This window comes from Octopus bimaculoides, chromosome 22 (genome assembly GCF_046866305.1).
Source record: "Octopus bimaculoides isolate indiv1 chromosome 22, ASM4686630v1, whole genome shotgun sequence".
In the NCBI taxonomy this organism is placed as follows: Eukaryota; Metazoa; Mollusca; class Cephalopoda; order Octopoda; family Octopodidae; genus Octopus; species Octopus bimaculoides.
Genome location: NC_142949.1, coordinates 24,527,212 through 24,549,577, shown reverse-complemented (window position 1 = coordinate 24,549,577; position 22,366 = coordinate 24,527,212). Strand labels below are relative to the sequence as shown.

The 22,366-nt window shown below is 37.5% G+C and overlaps 1 protein-coding gene across 1 annotated transcript in view; it reads right to left on the bottom strand.

Moving 5' to 3' along the window:
* Positions 1 to 22,366, bottom strand: part of LOC106880038 (uncharacterized) — a 455,047-nt gene that overhangs the window by 283,072 nt on the left and 149,609 nt on the right. The window contains exons 51-61 of the mRNA XM_014929839.3: positions 22,015 to 22,168; positions 19,620 to 19,810; positions 15,786 to 16,001; positions 14,790 to 14,904; positions 13,446 to 13,669; positions 11,526 to 11,618; positions 9,604 to 9,978; positions 7,918 to 7,994; positions 6,394 to 6,457; positions 2,112 to 2,315; positions 66 to 177 (exon numbers count right to left, since the gene is read on the bottom strand). Of these exons, the coding sequence (XP_014785325.3) occupies positions 66 to 177; positions 2,112 to 2,315; positions 6,394 to 6,457; positions 7,918 to 7,994; positions 9,604 to 9,978; positions 11,526 to 11,618; positions 13,446 to 13,669; positions 14,790 to 14,904; positions 15,786 to 16,001; positions 19,620 to 19,810; positions 22,015 to 22,168 (1,825 nt within the window). The remainder of the gene's footprint in view (positions 1 to 65; positions 178 to 2,111; positions 2,316 to 6,393; positions 6,458 to 7,917; positions 7,995 to 9,603; positions 9,979 to 11,525; positions 11,619 to 13,445; positions 13,670 to 14,789; positions 14,905 to 15,785; positions 16,002 to 19,619; positions 19,811 to 22,014; positions 22,169 to 22,366) is intronic.

Below are 22,366 nucleotides of genomic sequence, written 5' to 3'. Positions count from 1 at the left end.
TACCCATGCACAGCAATATTATCATACACAGCAATACATACAAACAAAAAAGATTATTTACTGACCCTCAGTTTTGTTAAAATCATTTGTTGATGCCTTCATCCAAACATTGATGTAGGACATTTGTCCACCTCGTCCCACCTTCACGTAAACTGTTGTACCAATTGGTAACCGAAACTGCAGAATAAAATATACAGCCAAATCACATGATGGCAGCAAAACTTTAACAATGTATTATTATCGTTATTATTATTATTATTATTATTATTAATCAGTAATCTTATTTTTATAATGTGCTTTCACTGCACTACTAAGTGCAGCTCTGTGTACATTGGGTATGTGCTGTGGTTTGTTGTGGTACTCTTATTTTCACTGTATTGAAAATGCTTTATGTAGGATGTGCATGGTGCTTAGTGCTATTGTCTGTATGTCATATACATTTGTAAGTCCTGGTGTTTTGGTTATGTATTTGTTTGAATGTTTTTTAATCATACCTAATGCACCTATAATAGAGATTATTTCTGTTTTTAGGCTCCACATTCAGATAGTGTCAGATGTCTAGGAAATTGAGATGGTTGGCACTACCCTAAGGGAATATGAAGCAATGACAGGAGCAATGATTAACCAAGAGAAGTCAGTGGGCCTGAAGCTTGGTACCTGGAGAGGCAGATCCTTCCCAAGCAAGAGCATTGTGGGGTGCTAGATGGAAAGACTGGTTAAGTTGCTCGGGGCTCAGTTCCAAGTGGACAAGAACAGGGGTGACAGACAGGATGGTCAGTCTCACCCAGAAATTGGCTGAGGGGAAGCTGTCCCTGAAAGGTCAGGCAGATGTGCCAAATGTGTACATCGCATCTGTCATATGCTACAGCTGGACTGTCATCCTTTGCCCCGCTTTATGGATGAATGGGATGATGCGCTTGCTCTTCTGCCTCCTGTGGAAGGGACAGGTACCACTTGTCAGATGGTCTGTTTGATGTTGGCACCTGTTGCATGGAGGACTGAGTATGCCATGTGCTGAGGCTGCAACATCTCCAGCAATACCTTAATGGTGAGCAGGTGTGGTCACCGTTTGGTGGACATGTTTTTCTGCAGGTCATCTCCTTGACAGGGCAACAATCATGGATCAGGCATAGACTGAGGCAGGGCGCTTAGCACCTAGAGTGTCTCCAAGCACTCACAACCTTAGGCAAACAGGTAGATTCGTATCAGATGACATGCTTAGTGGCATGTGTCTGTCTTTATGTTCTGGGTTCAAATTCTGAATAAACTGGAGCAATGTAAATGAAGTGCCTTGCTCAAGAACACAGCACACAGGCCAGTCTTGGAATCAAACTCAGTGCCTCATAATTGTGAGCCCAATGCTCTAACCACTGAGTCATGCACATTCAGTATGTATGTGCGTGTGTGTGTGTGTGTGTGTATATATATCATCGTTTAACGTCCGCTTTCCATGCTAGCATGGGTTATATATATATTCATATATATATATATATGTATATATATATATATATATATATATGGAGGCTTGTATTACCCAATGATGGAATCAAATGACGATTAATATTTTGGACCACCAAGAGTGGTGAACTGGCAGAATCATTAGGACACTGGACGAAATGCTTAGCAGTATTTCACCTGTCGCTATGTTCTGAGTTCAAATTCTGCCGAGGTCAACTTTGTGTTTCATTTTTTTCAGAGTCAATAAGTTAAGTAGTGGTTGTGTAGAGGGGTCGATCTACTCGACTGGTCCCCTCCCCCAAAATTTCAGGCCTTGTGCTTTTAGTAGAAAGGATTATCTTGGACCACCAAGCCCACAGAAACAGCTATTGGACTTGTAAAACTCTTATTAAACCCCTTTAATTCCTGATATCATTTCTATTCTGTCTAAGTTGGACCTTTTTCATGTAAACATATGTACATTTTTTTGCATCAAATATATTTAATATTTTTTGTATATCAACTTGCATGACAAACTTGCTTATCCTTACATTACTCCTCTACCTGTTCAAGTTTAAATCTCTTGAGCACTATTTTTTAGTGTATTTTATACAGAGAATATCTGTCTCCCATCTATAGACTATAAATATATATAAATATATATGTTTACATACCTCATACTGTTGACCACTAGCTGACTGTATAATTTTGGTACGTGGATTAAGTTTAGTACTCTGATATATTTTAATGGTAAGTGGTACTTTTTTCTGTTTTGAAGTACTACATTTATCAACGACAATAACACTAAGACCTGACTGTATCGCAACTCCACAATTACAGCTGGCACGGTTGATGCATTTCCGATAAAATGTATGAACCTAGTCAAAAGAAAATATAATGAACGTTAATAATTTAATAAGAAATTAAATAATGATATGACAGGGACATGAATGAATATAGATAATATATGCAACAAAGAAACAAAAGGAAATTTCATTAAATGATGATGATGATGATCATCATCATCATCGTTTAACGTCTGCTTTCCATGCTAGCATGGGTTGGACGATTTGACTGAGGACTGGTGAAACCGGATGGCAACACCAGGCTCCAATCTGATTTGGTAGAGTTTCTACAGCTGGATGCCCTTCCTAACGCCGACCACTCAGAGAGTGTAGTGGGTGCTTTTACGTGTCACCCAAAAGATTAAGACAGTGAGCTTGCAGAATTTTTAGCATAAAAGACAAAAGGCTTATCAGCATGTTGTTTATCTTTACGTTCTGAGTTCAAATTTCATTGAGGTCAGCTTTATCTTTCATCCCTTTGGGGTCAATAATATAAGTACCAGCTGAGCATGGGTTCGATGCATTCAACTTATCCCATCCCCTGAAACTGCCGGCCTTGCACCAAAATTTGAAACCAATATTAGAAAAGGTTTTAACCAGTGGTTCTCAACTGTTTCTTTACATAGGGACCCCTTTGATTTACATTTCATTCTGATGGATCACCACAGCCATTCAATGTTTAAAAAACTAATTTCATAGATACTTCGTAAATTCCTATTTTGCTTTTCATATATTAACTTGCATAGATTGAACTATGTAAAATGTTAGAGAGAGAAATTTAGCTGTTTGCAATAAATACAGTCGAAGCAAAACTTTTCTTGGAATTTTAACATATTACTGTGAGGGCCCCAATTTACTATTTGACTTGCACGGACCTGCTAAAATCTTATATGGACCCCGAGGGGTCATATGAACCTTGGTTGAGAACCATGGTTTAAACAATCATGTTGGCAATACAATGAGGTTTAGCATAAGAAGTTCTGTTCACAAATCAGTTTATCTCAAGTACAATCTCAATGCTTAATATCTAGGACAAATGTCATTTACAAAAGCTTCAGTTTAACTGAAAACTTGTGAGTGAGATTGGGTGAAAGGAAACTGTTTAGAAGCTTGATCCATCTTTGTCTGGTCACATACTGATACTGCTTGATGGTTGCGTTAAGGGTATACATATCTGTGGAATACTGAACCATCATATGCTAATGAGAACATTGTTCAGATGATCAAAACAACTGAATACTCTTTGTTGAAACCAATGGAAATCCTTTTGCTCACTCAGATTGCTAGAAATTTCAGTTAAATCTCCTTTCAGGATCAGTTTTTATTTTTTGGCATCTTACAGCAATGGCTATATTTAAAAGGTTCAACTTGTATTAATCAGATATACACGCACACACACACACACACACACACACACACACACACACACACACACACACACATATATATATATATATATATATACATGCACATACACCCAAGCCTATTCCCTATTTTTTAGGAGCGGGTAGCCACAAGACACACACCTGGCATTCCATTCAATTCGCAGCTCAAAGAAGTGAGGGATAGAACACAACCCCCAATATCAGCAACAGGGCTGGACAGCATATGCTGGTTTACCCCTGCTGCATCATACTGGTTCCGTACCTCTTTGAGCAACATCAAATTCACTCGTCCAACCACAAACACTCTCCAAGCTTTCCTATCATTTATAAACTCTCTTGCCTCTCTCACTCCAACACCTCTAACCACCAAAGCTTCCCTCACTCCATCTATTCATACAAACTGAGGTCTGACTTTGGTTCTGCTGCCTACCACTTCTGCCTTCATCATCCCCCTTACCATCTGCTCCTCATCTATCCTCTCCATGTGCCCACACCACCTCAACATTCATCTATCCATTTTGGTTGTTAGTTTTTCTCTCATTCCTGCTTGCATTCACACCTCCTTATTTCCTCATCCTGTCCATCCATATCACATCAACCATAGCCCTCAGACAGCTCATCTCAAAAACATCTAGTTGCCTCCTGTCCACCTCTCTCAGCCTTCACGTCTCTGCACCATATAACATTGTCAGCACAATCGCGCCCTCATACACACCTCTTTTCGCTTTGATACTCAACCTTTTATCTCTCAGTATACTTTTCACAACTCCAAGTATCTTACTCCCCTCCCTCCCTCCCTCTATATCCCACTTCCTCAGCCAACCCCACGATCCCAGATACTTAAAAACACTCACCTCCTCTAACATCTCACCATTTATACTCACATCCATCCTACCGGCCATTCCATCTCTCAAACATCTCATCACCTTACTCTTAGCTACATTCACTTTCAGTTTCCTCCTCTCACATACTCTTCCAAACTCTACCACCAGTCTCCTCAGTTGCTCTTCCGAATCTGCCACCAGTGCTTTATCATCAGCAAACAACAACTGACTCACCTGCCATTTCTCTTCATTTTCTCTCACCATTTGGGTTCCCCTACCAAAAGTTCTAGCATTCACCTCTCTCACCACACCAGCCATATATAAATTAAACAGCCATGGAGACATCACACAACCCTGTCTCAGCCTCACCTTTATATCAAGCCACTCACTCACTTCACCACCCACCCTAACACACACCCTATTTTCTCTATACAAACTCTGTACAGCTATCGACAATCTACCATCTACTCCATACAACTGCAACACCTGCCACATTGCATCTTTATTCACTCTAAGTCCATAAAGGCCCCAAACACCTCCCTTTGCCAAAAACCTCTCACACATCTGCCTTACTACAAATATTTGATCTGCACACCCCCTTCCACACCTAAAACCATACTGCTCCTCCCCTAGTACACTCTCTGTCTAGTTCCTCACCCTTACAATCAGCATTCTTTCATACAGTTTACCGACCACACACAACAGACTTATACCCCTAAAATTTCCACACTCCCATTTATCCCTGTTCCCCTTGTACAGTGGAACTATACAGGCACTGCACCAGTCCTTTGGTACTCTTCCAGCCATATAACTAACATTCATAAGCCTCACTAACCATTCAATCAGTCACTCCTCCTTTCTTTAAGCATTCCACAGTACACCCATCTATACTTGGCACCTTCCGGTTTGCCCCCCCCCCACCTCTTCCCTTTCAATTGCACCATAGTTCCATTCCCCAACAACAAGCATTCTCCACTCTCCTCCAGCCACTATACCTCCTCCCACTCTCATTCCGACCAGGAACCCCATCTTTTCCTACTACATTCTCTACTTCCTCATTTCCCACTCATGCATTCAAATCACCCAACACCACCACATAACCACTTTTCCCCATCCTATCCACACACTCTGTTAGTTTCCTCCAGAACTCCTCTACTTCTTCACTCCTTGGACCATAAGCACTAAAAAACATCCACATCTCTCCTCCTCACCTCATCTTCACCCACATTAACCTTGAAGACACTTCCCTCCACTCCATCACACTCTTCTTCAAATGCTCACTCACCAGCAATGCCACTTCCTTGTGAGCCCTCCACCTTCCCACTCCCGACACTTGTCCAGTCACATCCCCAAACTGGTACCACCCTTACCTTTCATCTTGGTCTCGCTCAGTGCCAGCACATCCATCCTTCTCCTCATCTTCCCTATCTCTCTCCTCTTTATCACACTTGTACTACACCTACTCACATTCCATGGCCCGAGTACAAGGGTGAGATTAGGTGCTAACCTTCTCCCACCCCCTTGTCTTTTTAGGAATATGAAATGACTAGGAGTGGCTTCCCAGTCTCTTTACTTCCGCCCCTTTTAGTAGCCTTTTATGCCACACAGGGAATACAGCAACTGCATTCTACCGGTCCCCAACCTCAATTGCAAGAGTGTTTGCTAGTTAACCTATAGTTGGAACCCTTATAGGTACTACCATTCCGGGCCAGAGCAGACCTGGGAACAATAGTGGCTAAAAGGTGGTTCCACACTCCTCAAACCCTGAATCCAGAGCCCCTGGTTTATACATAATAAACTTATCAAATACAATGCTCAGGTGCAATACAACTCAAGAAATAAGTGCCAAATGTGCATGAACAGTACATTACTATCAATAACTAATATATTCAACACACTTACTTCATATGGTAATGTTTTGTGCCGATATAAAACAAATTCACCTTCATAGAAATTGTCATAACGCCTAAGAAAATAAATAAATAAATAAATACATAAGTTTTAAATGATGACAGTTTTGGTTTTGCATTTGTTTCATAAGATTGTTGATATGAGATAAGAGCTAAAATGAATATTGATGTATTTTGAGAGAGTTATGCCAAGAAAAACATATATGCTGGTTTGTTAATTAATTAATTGAAAAAAAAACAATGATTAATAATTAATGAATTGTAGCAAGTACCTGTGTTTTATTGACAGAATGATCATCCCAAACTACAATTTAAAGTTTATTGTGAGAATTAGCATGACGGGCAAAATGCTAAGCAGTGTTTTGCCTGTCTTTATGCTCTGAGTTTAAATTCTACCAAGATTGGCATAGCCTTTCATCCTTTCGGGGTCGATAAAATAAGTACCAGTTGAGTACTGGGGTCAATGTAATCGACTTACCCACTCCCCGAAATTGCTGGCCTTGTGCCAAAATTTGAGATCAATATGTGATGGGTCTCAACTTAGAAAGGAACATTACCTGTCTCCACTGTGAGTTTTGCTGACACACTCCGAGGGTTCAAAAGTAATGTTCAACCTTGCAGTGTTTTTCTCAGAGACCTGAGGAAACTGATCATCACTACTCTCACTTGTTTCAGATATTCTTGTTACTACTCCTATCAGAGATTTCTGCAAATTGTGCTAAGATTATTTTTGATTTACTAGCAATTTTTTCTACTCACACAAATTACTGTTCAAGAATCCAAAAATTGTTTAAATGATTTGAGAAATAATGGAACATTTTGATATAAGCACTAAGTACTTGATGACAAACTCTGTGACTCAAACTTGAGCAGCTTATAAAGATACAAGGAATAACCGCAAATATTGTATCATCATCAGCATCGTTTAACATCTGTTGTCCATGCTGACATGGGTGGGAAGGTTTGACTAGGGCTGGTAAGCTGAGGGGGCTGCACCAGATTCCAGTCTGATTTGGCATGGTTCCTATAGCTGGATACCCTCCTAATGCTAATCATTCTGAGAGTGTAATGGAAGCTTTTATGTTCCACTGGCATGAGTGCTAGTTGCATGACACTGGTGTCTGCCACAATTAAGATTTTACTTTGCTTGATGGGTCTTCTGTTCAAGCACAGTATATTGCCAAAGGTCTTGGTCACATGTCATTGCCTCTATGTGGCCTAATGCTCAAAAGGTGCTTTTTATGTACCACTAGCACAGGGGCTAATTGCCTCTGTGAGGCCCATCACTCAAAAGGTGTTTCTTACATGCATCCAGCATGGGTGCCAATTATATGACACCGGCATTGGCAACAGATACAATTTCACTTGGCTTGATGAGTCTTCTCAAGCAAAGCATATTGTCAAAGGCCTCATTCATTTGTCATCGCCTGTGTGAAGCCCAACGTATGTTCTTTCATATTGATTTGTTTTCATAACATTTAAATGTATTTATTCTGAGTAAAGATTAAACTCTTACCGTCCATCAAAAGTGCTCATGTGTGGATCATTAAGAGAATTACACAAAGCTGTTCTATCTCTGTCAACAACTGTTGTCTGAAAATGGAAAGAAAACCAATGTAAATGCTGTTGTTGTTTGGCCCCCAAGATCATACCTGACTGAGAGAATCTATAATCCATAGTATACCTCAGCTATGATCATTTGTTCTTAGACATAGTGTGTTTAAGACCATATTATCTAATACCTTTTAATATGGTTGGGTTTGATTTGAGGATGATTTAGCTGCTATTTCTATTCAGTTGAACAACTGCAAAGATGTTCACTCATTCTTTTGTTTCTGAAGGGTTGTTGTTGAAGCTGTTTAAATCCAAGCCAGCTTTGATAAAGCAAATCTACAGTTAAAGACATTCCAGCCATTCCAATTTTTTAGCCAAGGCCAATCTTGACCCAGCAGACTTATCCTCAAAAGTATTCCAACCATAACTATCCTATTTTTTCTATTATGAACAGAGAATCTAGGACAACATTACTTAATTTCCTTTTCTAAGGATGTGAGGTGGTGTAATCTGAGGCAGAGTTGACTGTTCTTTCCAACAGGTTGAATGGCTGCAAAGAGGCAACTATGTTGGTTTGATTACTAAGGGTTTCTTAGATGTGGGTGGATCAAGAGAGCAAATAAAAATAGCTAGGGACCCCTTATTGGCAACAGCTATGGGTGTCATTGATAACCTCCAATCACAATCATGATGAATCAGATGTGAAAACATTAAGTCGCCTTGGATGAGGACAATGGTGTTGCTAAGCACTAAATAGTATTCACAGCATTTGTATAGAACAGACCATCCCAAAACTATTTCAGTCAACATTTTAACAATTCTGAAGAAATTACAATCATTAAAATAAACTTTAATGAATGGCTAATTACATAATCTTAGTTTCCTCTTCTCTCCACCTCACACAAATTTATCTAAACACAACAACTTCAGATTATTTTTTGCAGATGAAAATTCCCACCAGTTTCCTACAATATATATATATATATATATATATATATATATATATATATATATTAATTATTTTAATTATTAAAACAAATTTGATTATTCCAGTATGATAAGTAAGGAGATATAAAAGTTCCAATACGCTTTCATTCAATGTGAAAGAAAAGAAAAATATCATTCCTATCTTCTTCATTGATATAAATATTTACTGCTGAATAGTCTTACTTTTTAGCCCTAAGTCATCTCAATTTCAGCAGACATGTGACCAAAGCATTTTAACCATGACAATCCAGCCTTTTATTTTATCGCAAAAATTGTGTACATATGATGACATCTGCTCTTTAACACTAGTCTAAGTATCTGACACCTATAGCTACACAGCTTCTCTGCCATTGATATCTACAAAAATGTTTGCAAGTAGTACTTGGTACATGCATCATGTATCTAATACTATTCGATGCCATAGTGTATCTTGCATTTTTGGAGTGTTCCATTGTGCATCTAGCTCCTATTGATACCAACAAACTTTCTTGTGCCTTTTACTATCGCAACTAATCTTCCCATTCTTTTCTTTTGAGATAGTAGAACACAAATGGGAGGTTGGTTTGGGAGCTATTTATTTTGGGCAAATTGAAGCACAAAGTAAATAGTCCTTCATAATCTCATTTCCTTGTTGTATGTCCATTAGATGAACAAGCCTTACCTTAATCTGGTATTGGTTATTAAATGTGAATTCTTCTTTGCTTGTCATAATTGCTGGTAAAAGGTTTATAATAACAGATTGATTTCCATCATATAAACCATCTGCTGTGGCTCTCACAGCAATCGCTGTCCATTTAAAATTAATCTGAAAACCACATCCTTTTCTCGACTTCTCTTCTTGTTCCGCCACCATTTGGTAGATGCTGCTTTTATCTGAACATGCTAATTTCTTCTTACTCTTGAATGAAACTGTAGCAGTTAATGCACATGAGGTGTTGGTATAAGATGGGCAAAAATATTTTGGTGGAATAACACTTCTGACATGAATGTAGTTATCTGTGGTGCTTTCTTCTATCACCATTTTCTTTTGCTTTACCTAGAATTGATTACAAATATAAACTCAATCAAAAATTTTATCAATAAATTATATTCACAAGATATGAGTCCTAGCATACAATCCTACCATGACCTCATGGTTGAGTGGATCACAAACATATGCCAGCTGTTAAAGCAATTGTTCTAACAGTATGAAAATATCTAAATTTCTCCCAAACTACCCTAGTAGGTCGATCTGGGAAAATTAATGGAAGATAGAATATTAGATTCAATCTTCTCTCCCCAAATGCCATCACACTAGATCCCTGTCTGCTTGTATTTTTCCTGCAGCATCACCTGCAATTGTATCAATCTCAACAGGACAACAAACTCAATGAAATCCTGGCCCAGTCAACAGAAAACATTTCAATATCATTCAAGATTTTCTCAACACACACACATATATATACAGGCACGCACATACACACACACATCATGATTATCGTTTAAAATTCTTTTCTCGTGCTGGCATGAGTTGAATGGTTTGACATAAACTAATGAACCAGAGAGACTAAGCTGAGCTCCACTGCTTGCTTTGACAGGGTTTCCCCAGCTGGATGCTCTTCTTAATGCCAATCACATCACAGTGTACTGGGTGTTTTTTTTTGCATGGCACCAACACTGATGAGGTGACCATGTACCTGCAAGACAAAATCACTTGACTGAGAGGAGGCATAGTGTTGAGGGATATGAAAGTTTTTGTTGTTGGCACTCCATCACTTACGACGTCGAGGGTTCCAGTTCATCCAATCAACGGAACAGCCTGCTCGTGAGATTAACGTGCAAGTGGCTGAGTACTCCAAGACACGTGTACCCTTAACGTAGTTCTCGGGGATATTCAGCGTGACACAGTGTGACAAGGCTGACCCTCTGAATTACAGGCACAACAGAAACAGGAAGTAAGAGTGAGAGAAGGTTGTGGTGGAAGAGTACAGCAGGGTTCACCACCATCCCCTATCAGAGCCTCGTGGAGCTTTAGGTGTTTTCGCTCAATAAACACTCACAACACCCAGTCTGGGAATCGAAGCCGCGATCCTATGACCGCGAGTCTGCTGCCCTAATCACTAGGCCATTGCGCCTCCACGATATGAAAGTAAGATAGAGGGAAAGATGTAAGTGTCTTGCTGAAGCGGTGACTACATGGCTGCTTATTTTTCGAGGGGGCAATGGAAGAATAGTAGAAAAGGAGGAAACAGGACACAGCACATCTGTGGGCAAGTAGCTGAAGTGTATTTAGAAGTAACTTTATGCTAATCAGTCAAGTGATTTTTCTAGATATGATATAGGATGTCCAGTGGGCAACAGTAGCACCTTCCTGACAAGGGGAGCAATGCTTCATTATGGATCTCATCAGAACTTTGAAGATCAATAACTGATGAAGGTTGATGTATTTTCTGGCTTCAAATAGCTTGACTTTGAGATGCGGTCCTGGCTATATTATCAATGTACAAGAGAAGCAATTATTTATTGATAAATAAAGTAATCTTAATTTAGATGGCAGCAGGTTATATTCTCATAAAATAACTATTGAAATTATGTTTAAGTTACCTCAATTTCAGCAGAAATAACATTACTTCGTCTTGGAGGACTTTCGGTGAAGGAACAGTTGCTGTTGAAACATGCAGTCATAGCACAAGAAAACTGAAATTAAAGAAACACATCATTGGAATTGATTAGGGCATCTACAAGAAACATTTGCTTTTATTATTGGTTTCAAATTTTGGCACACGGCCAGCAGGTTTGGGGGAAGGGGCCAAATCAAATAAATTGATTTCAGTGCTCAGATGGTAACTTATTTTTATTAACCCTGAAAGGATGAAAAGCAAAGTCAAACTCAGTGGAATTTGAACTCTGAACATAAAGACAGAAGAAATGCCACTAAGCATTTTGCCCCATCTGCTAAGGATCCCGCCATCTTGCTGCCTTATTGTTTTTTTTTTCGATATTGCAACAGAGATTAGGGCAATAAGCTGGCAGAATCAGTATGTTGGGGAAAATACTTGGCAGCATTTTGTCTGTCTTTATGTTCTGAGTTCAAATTCTGCCAAGGTTGACTTTTCCTTTCATCCTTTTGGGGTTGATGAAAATAAACATCATTTGAACACTGACTGCTTTCTCTCCCCCAAAATTGCTGGCCTTGTGCCAAAATTTGAAATCAATATTACAACAGAAATAAAGGAATGAATGTTTTTCTTGTTTAACTCCAAGTTGGCTCTCATTAGGCAGATTTACAAACAGAAATATTCCAGTCATGATCATTGTTTTTTTTTTTTTTTTTAGATACATTGTAATCTAGATTATATTATCCAATATGTTTGTGATTTTATTCAAACTGCTATGGTGTGATTCGAAGGATATGTAGTTGCTGTGTCTGGCAGGTTGAATGAAACTTTTGTCCTCTCTTTGAAATAAGCTATCAATATCTTATGAGTTATTAATATTAAATAAAGTGGTAGCAATGCATGTTGTTGAAGTTTCCTATAGCTTCACATCAACAAAGATATGTTAATCATATTGCTAGAAATGACAGCCACTTCTCTTTAAGTCACACCCTAAAGTCTCAAAAGATGAAGTGCATAACATGGTAAAATGCAGTTATAGTTACACAGAGTCAAAATAATCCTTTAGTCATGGGTCTGCCCAGTAAGAACTGGTTAGGGGTAAACAACAATAGGCTGACCAGTGAAGATTCTAGCTTTTCAAGAAGAAATGATTTTTTATTTCCCACTTGAACTCAGAACTGGAACCCTTTTATTATACCCCATAGAATATTTTTGCAATTAATTCAGCAAGGCTAGGTAGAGTTGTGTAGGCCATTGATACAGTTTTAGGGGTCAGAGATGTCCATGTATCAGCACTTGAAGGCTCAAGCTTGGTCAACACTGGTATTACCCGTTGTATGATAGTTACCCTCTTCACACAATGTTTATTTCAGAAAGGTCCCTGTCCTATGCTGATATATCTTTGTACCTGAGTCATCAGAAGTATTGTTGTGAAAAGATAAAGCATAAGAACACACACTGCAAGACATCCTATCCAATGTTCTAACAATTCAACCAGTCCATCATCCAGTTATGATACTAGTCAATCAATGATCCTGAAAGTAAGATTTGAATACAGAGCTGGGAAAATACCCAAATGCATTCTATGTAATACTCAGACTTTTGCACATCTCTTTACTCCTGCTTTTACAGTGTTAAAAGGATACAGTATACCTGTTCAAGAAACCAAGACTACTTGATCTTGACTGTTGTATGGAGATGAAATTAATTTTGCTTTAATTTTATAAAGTCTCTTAAGAGAAGCATAGTGTAACAGGTGTAAAACTTGATTTTAGCCATATATGGAGAATTAGTAAATAATCAGTAAGTGGAGTGACAAAAGAATGAGTGGGATAAAACAGCCAAGCAACAGGAATCCCTGGGTTGTTTTAACCAACACTCATTCTTTCAAATGTGTTTACATTACCTTTGAACCATATTTGATGTCTTTTACATTTTCAATTGACAGCAGAGAAATTGATCGACCAAGCTGGGTGGGTTCTTTTTTGATTAAAGACGAATCCATATACCAGTTGATAAAAACTTGTATGTTTGGAGTCCTTGGGTATACAAAATTGCAGGCAAACTTGAAATCATCTTCTTCATCCACTTCCACCTCAAGTGATGACTGTTCCCGGATGTAAGGGTACACTGATAGGTTTAAAAACAAACAATGGGAGCCAAATGAAATTACATGGTCAACATAAGAGAATTTTTAAATAGATGTAGTCATAACTTTGTACTTAAGAAGTCTGCTTGAACCTTACCATCTTGCGTAATGAAGAACACTTTGGACAATGTAGTCCTTGATACATTATGTCTGGCACAGAACTAAGATAGTTATGACTAGAAATTCTAAGGTCTCAGTTCTGTTCAGCCAACACCTTTAATGAAATCTACAAGATCTTAGCAAGCTGGCTGTTAAGCCAAATCTTGTTTGGCTGGTCAGCAAAGGGCAAGAGGTCAGATCACAACTAACTGAGACCATTTCTGTTTGCTTATAATCATCATTCATACTCTTGAAAAGGCCATGAACAATTGTCATCACTACTGTTTTGATTTTATATCTGCTTTCCATGCTGGCATGGGTTGAATAGTTTGACTGAACACAATGGATCCAATGACCAACTCTCTCTCCAGTTTGGGCTTGTTCCTTTTATGGTTGGATGCCCTTCATAAGATCAACCACTTTAAGACTTTGCATGGTAGCATATGAGAGAGCTAAAGAAGATTTTAGTGTGGTCACATGACCAGCTTGCAACCAAATTTTCCTTCATCCCACATGTTACATCCTACCATCTTAAAAATAAGAATGGGAATCCATGGATAACATAGTGCCAGTTTTTTTCTAAATCTTAGATGAGATGGTCAAGGCTGGAATATCTCTAATCCTTACTCTTGCTCAACAACAAACCAATGAGTCAGTCTTTACCACATTACTTGACATGCCAGAAATAGTAAGTACATATTACAATTTTAATAAAAATGAAAGACACAATGGACATTGTAGTTTTTAATATGAAAAAAAAAAGAACAAGATGGTCATGGCTAGAATCCCTTTGTTCAAAGCTCTGCTTGAACAGGAATAGCAAACCTTCTAACTGGCCTCTGCCACATGGTTGCTTTTTATCCAATTCCATTGACAACACTTTGGTAAATCTAAAATTATGACATAAGACATTTGTCCAGGTTGTCATACAGTAGGAGTGAATGAGAATCATACAATTACAATCAAGGAATAAACAAAAACAACAACAACAAATGTGTTTACCTTGGAGTGCAGACCATTCATATTCATTGACATATGGGTCACAGACAAGTTTGTCATTTTGGGGATTTTTGTCAGTGAAATTGTAACATGTGTCATTAATTAGACAGTGATCATTCTGCAAAACAAAACAAATCATTTCAAATGGTTTAGTTTCATGGAGAAAGGTGGCATCTGTGGCCCTTTTTTTCCTGAGGCCCCCAAAACTGATGAGAGGAAAGGAAGAAATTTATCCTTAGATCAGAGACCACATCTAAATGCTTGCAATAGAGTGGACCCAGCTAAAATCACTCAGGGGCCAGAGCTGGTATTAAATAGGGCGATACGGATTAAGAGTACTGTACAAAGTCAAACTAGTAATGAGCAATTCCAAGATGTCTCCTCACCAAGTTTCACTCACAAGACCCAACACTATCGTACAAGATACTTCAACTCCATCAAAACTTTTTATTAATTTAATAATGTTTTATAAATGTCAAAATGATCAATTAAAATCTATAACAAAGAACTGATACATCATTTTGGTAGTTGTATTTCTAATTAAATTACTTTCATTTAATTTTTTTTAATAACCAGGAAATTTGAAGAGATTTAATAAAGTAATCCATATGTTTTCATTTTAAGGTGAAGTCTAGAATGTAACTTATGTTTCTAAGATAAATTTGGGACGAGATGCTTTAATTTAAATAAAAACACAGCAAATCAAGAATCTTTGTCCAACCAACCAACCCAACAGCTTGTCCATCTGTCTATTTTCTACTCTTTTACTTGTTTCAGTCATTTGACTGTGGCCATGCTGGAGTACCTCCTTCCATTGAACATATTCTTTGTAAGCCTAGTGCTTATTCTGTCAGTCTCTTTTGCTGAACCATCTGTCTATTTGTCTATTTGGTCATCTATCTGTTTCTTAATCAGTTGACTATCAGAAATTAAACACATTACTGTCACCTTGCCTAATATCTGTTAATATATCAGAATAAAAAAGGGTTAAATACTTACAAGCAAAGAACAGTTTCCTGCAGCTGTACATGTCAAACATGCTGGATCATATGCTTGGAAAACATAATTTGAAGTAAATATCAGGTTAGCACCAACAGAAAATGTGTAACTCTGTGTCTGTTTTGGAAGGGGACACAGAATGTGGTTGAAGTCAAGAAAGATGGCATTGACTGTGATCTCCGCAGAAGATAATGGTTGATAAGCCTGATTGAGTATCTGTAGAAGGAAACCAGATTGAAATATAAGTTTATCTCACTCACAACATGCACATCTAGCCCCACCTCTAACCATCTGGCACTCTCTCCTTACACTTTTATGAAATTATACCCCCTTTCCTTTCCCCTGATCCACTGCCCATATCGTCTCTTAGATTTACCTTCTTGTACCTTGAGAGTACACTCTGGCACCCTGTCAACACCATCTTTATCTGCCTTCTAGCTACTCTTACTTACATTCACATAATACAAAATAGCCATGTATCTCCTCTATAGCAAGGTACCTATTCTTTTCTCTCTATTAATAATTTAACCTTCAACACCTTGCCTCTTTCCCTTTCTCTCAGATACACACCCACTCAATTGAGGGGGTTCTTTCTGTTTCCTTTCTTTGTCTTCCAAGGTACTTTGCTGGCCTCACTCATGCTAGTATCCAAAAAATATATATCCAATACACACTGTAGAAATCAATCTAAAGCTAACTGACACAAAGGCTTGATGTACCTTTGCAGTTCATCAGTACATCCCATCAAAATATCAAACCCATACCAATGTAGAAAGCAGAAGTTAAATGATGACGATGAGAAATAAATGTAGTGTGTGTGTGTGGAAGAAATATATTTTTAAACTGAATATTAAATCCTAGACAACCTCAAGAATTTGCAGCTGTCATATTCAGGCATTCTATTTTCTATGAACAAAATAATAATTGAATAGCAATAATAATTTCAAATATCTATTTATGATGAGGGTTATTGACATAACTAAATTCCACCAAAAGCCAAAATTGAAAGTCAACAGAATCTTCCTTATTTTATAGCTGGAATAGGTTTACTAAGTTACTATAATCTGAGACAGTTTTCAGGTTCAGTTAGTAATCTCCTATAAAGCTTGGAGATAAACATCTCAATCATAAATTCCATTTTGGATTCAGTATCTACAAAAGTCATTTCAATATTTTATCATGGCATAAGGTGGCAAGTTGGTAGAGTTTTTAGCATGCCAGGTAAAATGCTTAGCGGCATTATGTTCATCTTTGTATTGTAAGTTCAAATCCACCAAGGCTGACTTCGCCTTTTATCCTTTTGGTGGTCAATTAAATAAGTAACAGTTGAGCACTGAGGTCGATGTAATTGATTTACGCCTCTTTTGAAATTGCTGGCCTTGTGCCAAGATTTCAAGCCAATATTTTATCATGGCACCATCACTAGAGAGGTGATCATGTCTTTGGTAAAAACTAGAGTGTTCCTTGAACAAACCACTGAATGGCATTTAGATATTTCCCTGTAAGGTCTGAATTGGAATATCCCCAGGTCAGTTTTGATATTCAGTTTTGTGAGGCCAATGGAACAAAAATGACTCAAATAAAGGGATGACCAATTGACTAACCCTAACCCTAAATGTGTGGCTGTGTTTCTCTTATAGAAATGTTGTTAGCACTCCGTCGCTTACGACGTCGGGGGTTACAGTTGATCCGATCAATGGAACAGCCTGCTCGTGAAATTAACGTGCAAGTGGCTGAGCACTCCACAGACATGTGTACCCTTAACGTGGTTCTCGGGGATATTCAGCGTGACACAGTGTGACAAGGCTGACCCTTTGAAATACAGGTACAACAGAAACAGGAAGTAAGTGTGAGAGAAAGTTGTGGTGAAAGAGTTCAGCTGGGTTCGCCACCATCCCCTGCCGGAGCCTTGTGGAGCTTTAGGTATTTTCGCTCAATAAACACTCACAACGCCTGGTCTGGGAATCGAAATCGCGATCCTATGACTGCGAGTCCGCTGCCCTAACCACTGGGCCATTGCACCTCCACTCTTATAGAAGTAACAGTCAAATAAAAGGATGGTCAATTTAAGTGACCTCCCTTTCTCAAAATATATCGTTCTTGAAGAGAAGTAATATGAAGTGGTATCAAAAAAGTTTCCAGACTAGTTCTGTAACATGCCAACAGATGGCAGCACATGGTTGAGAACACAGTGAGAGCTAGCAGTGACCTCCACGAGACAGTGTGCTGAGTGACATCATTGTGTTAACTTTGCAAGTTGTGAAATTTGTGCTTTTGTGATCAGGTGTATGCTGTAGTCTGTGATTTTTGTTACGGACAGGAAGCTGGAACAAAAAGCTGAGCATACTTCAGAAAGCTTACAGCAACAAAACAATAGGTTATACACAATGTTTCAAGTGGCATGGGCACTTAAAAAGTAGACGAATGTCCCTGAAAGATGAATGATCTGGGAGACCTATCACTAGCATCACCCATGGAAATGTGGAGAAAATTCGTCAACTTGTGCATGAGGATTGTCAGAGACCAATCAACAACAGTTTGACGTGTTTGAGGTGAGATATTTAATGAAAATGACTAAATCGGTGGAGTGTGAAGAATTGGATTCTGCACCTTGTCGCCAAGCTCTCCTCACTCATGAATTTGTCACCAAAAACAACATGGTATCATTTCCAAACCCACACTATTCACCAGATTTAGCACCTCAAGGAGAAAATGCAGTTCAAAGGTCACCATTTTAATATTGTTGTCAAGATCCAGAGCAAATCCCATAAAATCTTCAACTCGCTTAAAGAAAATGATTTCTAGACTGAATTTCAAAGGTGGCAGGAACACTGGGACCAGTGTATTGCTGTGCAAGGTGACTATTTCAAAGGAGATGATGTTAAAACTTAGGTAAATAAGTTATTATTTTTTTTTATCAAACACAACTAGACATGGAACTTTTTGATATTACCTTGTATTCATTGATATCCAATGGCAATCAGTTGGCAGAAACAACAGAACACAAATGACAAATACTTTGCAATATTTGTTCTGGTATTTGATGTCTGTGTTGTTTCCAAATCCAGCCAACATCAACTTTGCCCTTGATGTTCCCAAGGTCAATAATATAATATACCTGAGAATAGGTGTGACCTGGTGGAAGCGCTGAACAAAATATTTTCTTTTATTTGTTCTTTATGTTCTAAGTTCCAAGACAGATTTTCTTTACCTTAGCTATACTCATTATATACTCATTAGGGATCTTTTTCTTTCATTGAATATTCTATAAAAGCACTGCAGATTTCCCTGAAAGACACCATTTAAATACTGGGGTCAAAACACCTTCTCCTCTTTGACTTTAGCGCCTGAGTTTTGATATCACAAAGTTAAGCTGATCCAATTAACAATCCAAAGTCAATGAAATGAATTGCTGGTCGATTCTTTAGTACAATTAAGATATGTAGTAGCATGTCTAGCTTTAGTTGCTTGCATCATGATCAAGCCGATATATCATAGAGTGTTTGTTCAAATTCATAGAAAAGAACTTATTTAGTGACGGTTCCATCATAAAATAATCCACCTCAACCTACAGATGCTCTTGGAAGAGGTAGCATCTGTAAACAACACTGAAAACTAGCAAATATAACATTTCTTCACATTTCTTCAAACTGTGGACATTTTTGAAAAAGATGAAATAAATATTTTGAAAGTTAAATCTTTAACTTATTATTCTTTTATGTTAATTTTGACTAAAACAGAAAAGTTATTCAAATTTTAAAAAAACATTTCTTCCAAATAAAATTATTAAAAAAAAGTTTAGTCTTTTTACAGAATTGAAATTTGTGACAATACCTGAATTTCTTTTAATATGCAGGTGAAAACAGTGCTCTCAGTGAAATATTCTCCAAAGACATGTATCTTATCGCATTTGGAAGTCTGGGTGTTACATAGACCATCATCAGAATATTCTTTTACCTCAACTTGTGGAGATTTTATAAAGCAATCTGCTCCTTGAAATGATTGCGTACAATCACATTCACCATCTGATGAAAGAAAAACAAACACATCCACTGAAAAACTCCTAGCTTGTATTAGAGAGTAATGTTGTATTTTTTTGTTTTGTCTTTCAAACTGGCCCTAAACTGGCCCTAAATTCATGGATTTATTTTTATGCATCATACATCCTGTAGACAAGAACAGGATCGGTTCTGGCTTTGAGACTCATTAATAACTGCTTCATAAGGTTTCTGATAACATGAAGGAACAAAGGAGTATCTGTACAAGGTGGATGAAATCAATACAACCAAGAAATTTGTGTTCAATTCATTTGGCTATCAGTAGTTTACATGCTGATATGTATACCTTTGTCAAGGTACACATACATGCATACAACCACACAGAGCACACACATGCATGTGTGTGTACATGTGTGTGTGTGTGTGTGTGTGTGTGTGTGTGTGTGTGTGCATGCGCATACCATAGACTTCCATTCAGATTCTGTCTACCAAAGCAAAACTGACAAAGCATTGATCAACCTAAAGTTTGAGGAGAAGACACTTTCCCAGGCATCGCACAGTGGGACTGAATGCAGTACAAGATGGTTGTGGAGTGAACTGCTTAACCATCCACCTATGTATGTACCCAAATTACATTAGGGTATGTAACTGTACTAATAAACTATAACATAGCTGTTGTTATTGTTGTGGTTTTGTGTTAGGTCAGTTTTGACAGAATGTTTATTTATATCCATCATGGTACATACAAACAGAATCAACTGCTTGACAATGTTGTTGATTCATCAACGGATGATTAGAATTAAGGATTGGGAGGAAAGATGAGCAGGGACTTTTGTTTATTTAGCCATCTGTATTTTGAGTGGTTCTTTATTTATCAACCCCCACAGAGTGATGAAAGTAAACTTTATCTTAGTAAACTTTGAATATAACTCGTAACCAAGTATTGAATGGCATTTTGTCAAATGCTCAAGTGATTCTACCAATCTACTGTTCACCATTAATAAAATCAAAAAAGGATAAAATCTTTTACAAGAATTTTGTCAGGAAGGTAGTGTGCAAAAAAATTCGTAAGGGAAATTTCTATTCCCAAGAATATACTTATTTCTTTATATATATATAAAGGGCATTACTACAGAATAATACCACACACTAGACTTCCCAAATAAACACATTTTAGTACCGAATGCGAGGAAAACAACTTTTGAAAGAAACCAACATTTAAAAAAAAAATAAACTCAACTATGTATCGACCGATTTCACGATTACCAGAATGAAATCTAGTTTCCGTTCGTCAGCATAGTATAGTATCAACATATATAAATAAACAGAATCCTCACCTTACCAACATGAACACCCATGTATCCGACCAAGCAAAGGGAATGATGCTTATCTATATACATTGGTAAAAAACATTTGGTACTAAAATGTGTTTATTTGGGATATCTAGTGTGTGGCATTATTCTGTTCATCATTAATAGATAGAAACATTTGGACCAAGGGAACCTCTACTGGTAACTTTGTGAAGAGAATCAAGGATTATATAATCCAATGTGTACTTTTTTAATATGGTGAAGTGTGATTTGAGGATAAATTGGCTATTATATCAAGTGGACTGAGCTACCCAGTAGGGGGTTCATGGTTCTATGCATGTTGGATAATGAAAGAACAGCAACAACATCAGCAGTGTTACCATAGATTATTCATTAAAAAAATTAATTATATCTGTCTCTAATTACTAATTACAATTTGCTGTTGTGTTACCAGCAGGAGTTGATATAGCTTTTGAAAACCATACCTATTCATGCTATCTATTTACTGCTGTTGGATTAACTGAGCCATTTAAATGTGAATGCTGGTGACATGTACATAATTGTCTATAGCAGAAATAATTTTACAAAGAGCCTAAGTCATTCTCAAGTCTATTGGTTCACTAGGCTGAAGCTTAGATTAGTTTCCAAGATGTTTAAAGAATTAAGAATACAAGATTTAGTTTTAAATGGAAGACAAGACCATCAAAAGATCGAACTTCACCTGAGTAGGCTGGAGCAATGAGAAATTAAGTGCTTCGTTTAAGGCCACAAAATTTTTGATCTTTTCATCGCAATGCTAACACCCTGCTTGGCTATGTAATTTCATCAATATGAAAAGATCACCTTTAAATCATTGGTTTCTTCCTTTAGGACTGAATACATCAATTAATAGAACAAAAATTAATAAAAATGGTCACTTACCATTACACAATAAAGTGTTATTTGTGCAGTCATTTATGCAGAAAAAGTTATTGGTTATTATATTAGAAAAGTTTGTATTCTTTAACAGGTGTAGTTGACACTCATCTCTTAGATTGTCTGCAACTGCTACTGTCAATTGCGTATCATCTCTTATCTATTGATTGTGAAATATGAAACATTTTTTGATTTAAATTTTTGAAAATACATTGAGAAAAGTAATCTTTCCATGCATATAATAAAAAGGAAACAAATTTACGACAGATGAAGAAGGAAAATCAACAGGATTAATCTGTTGCTTGGTTTAAAACCATCCACTTAACCCTCTACTACTGTGTTGTAAACTTCCAGATCC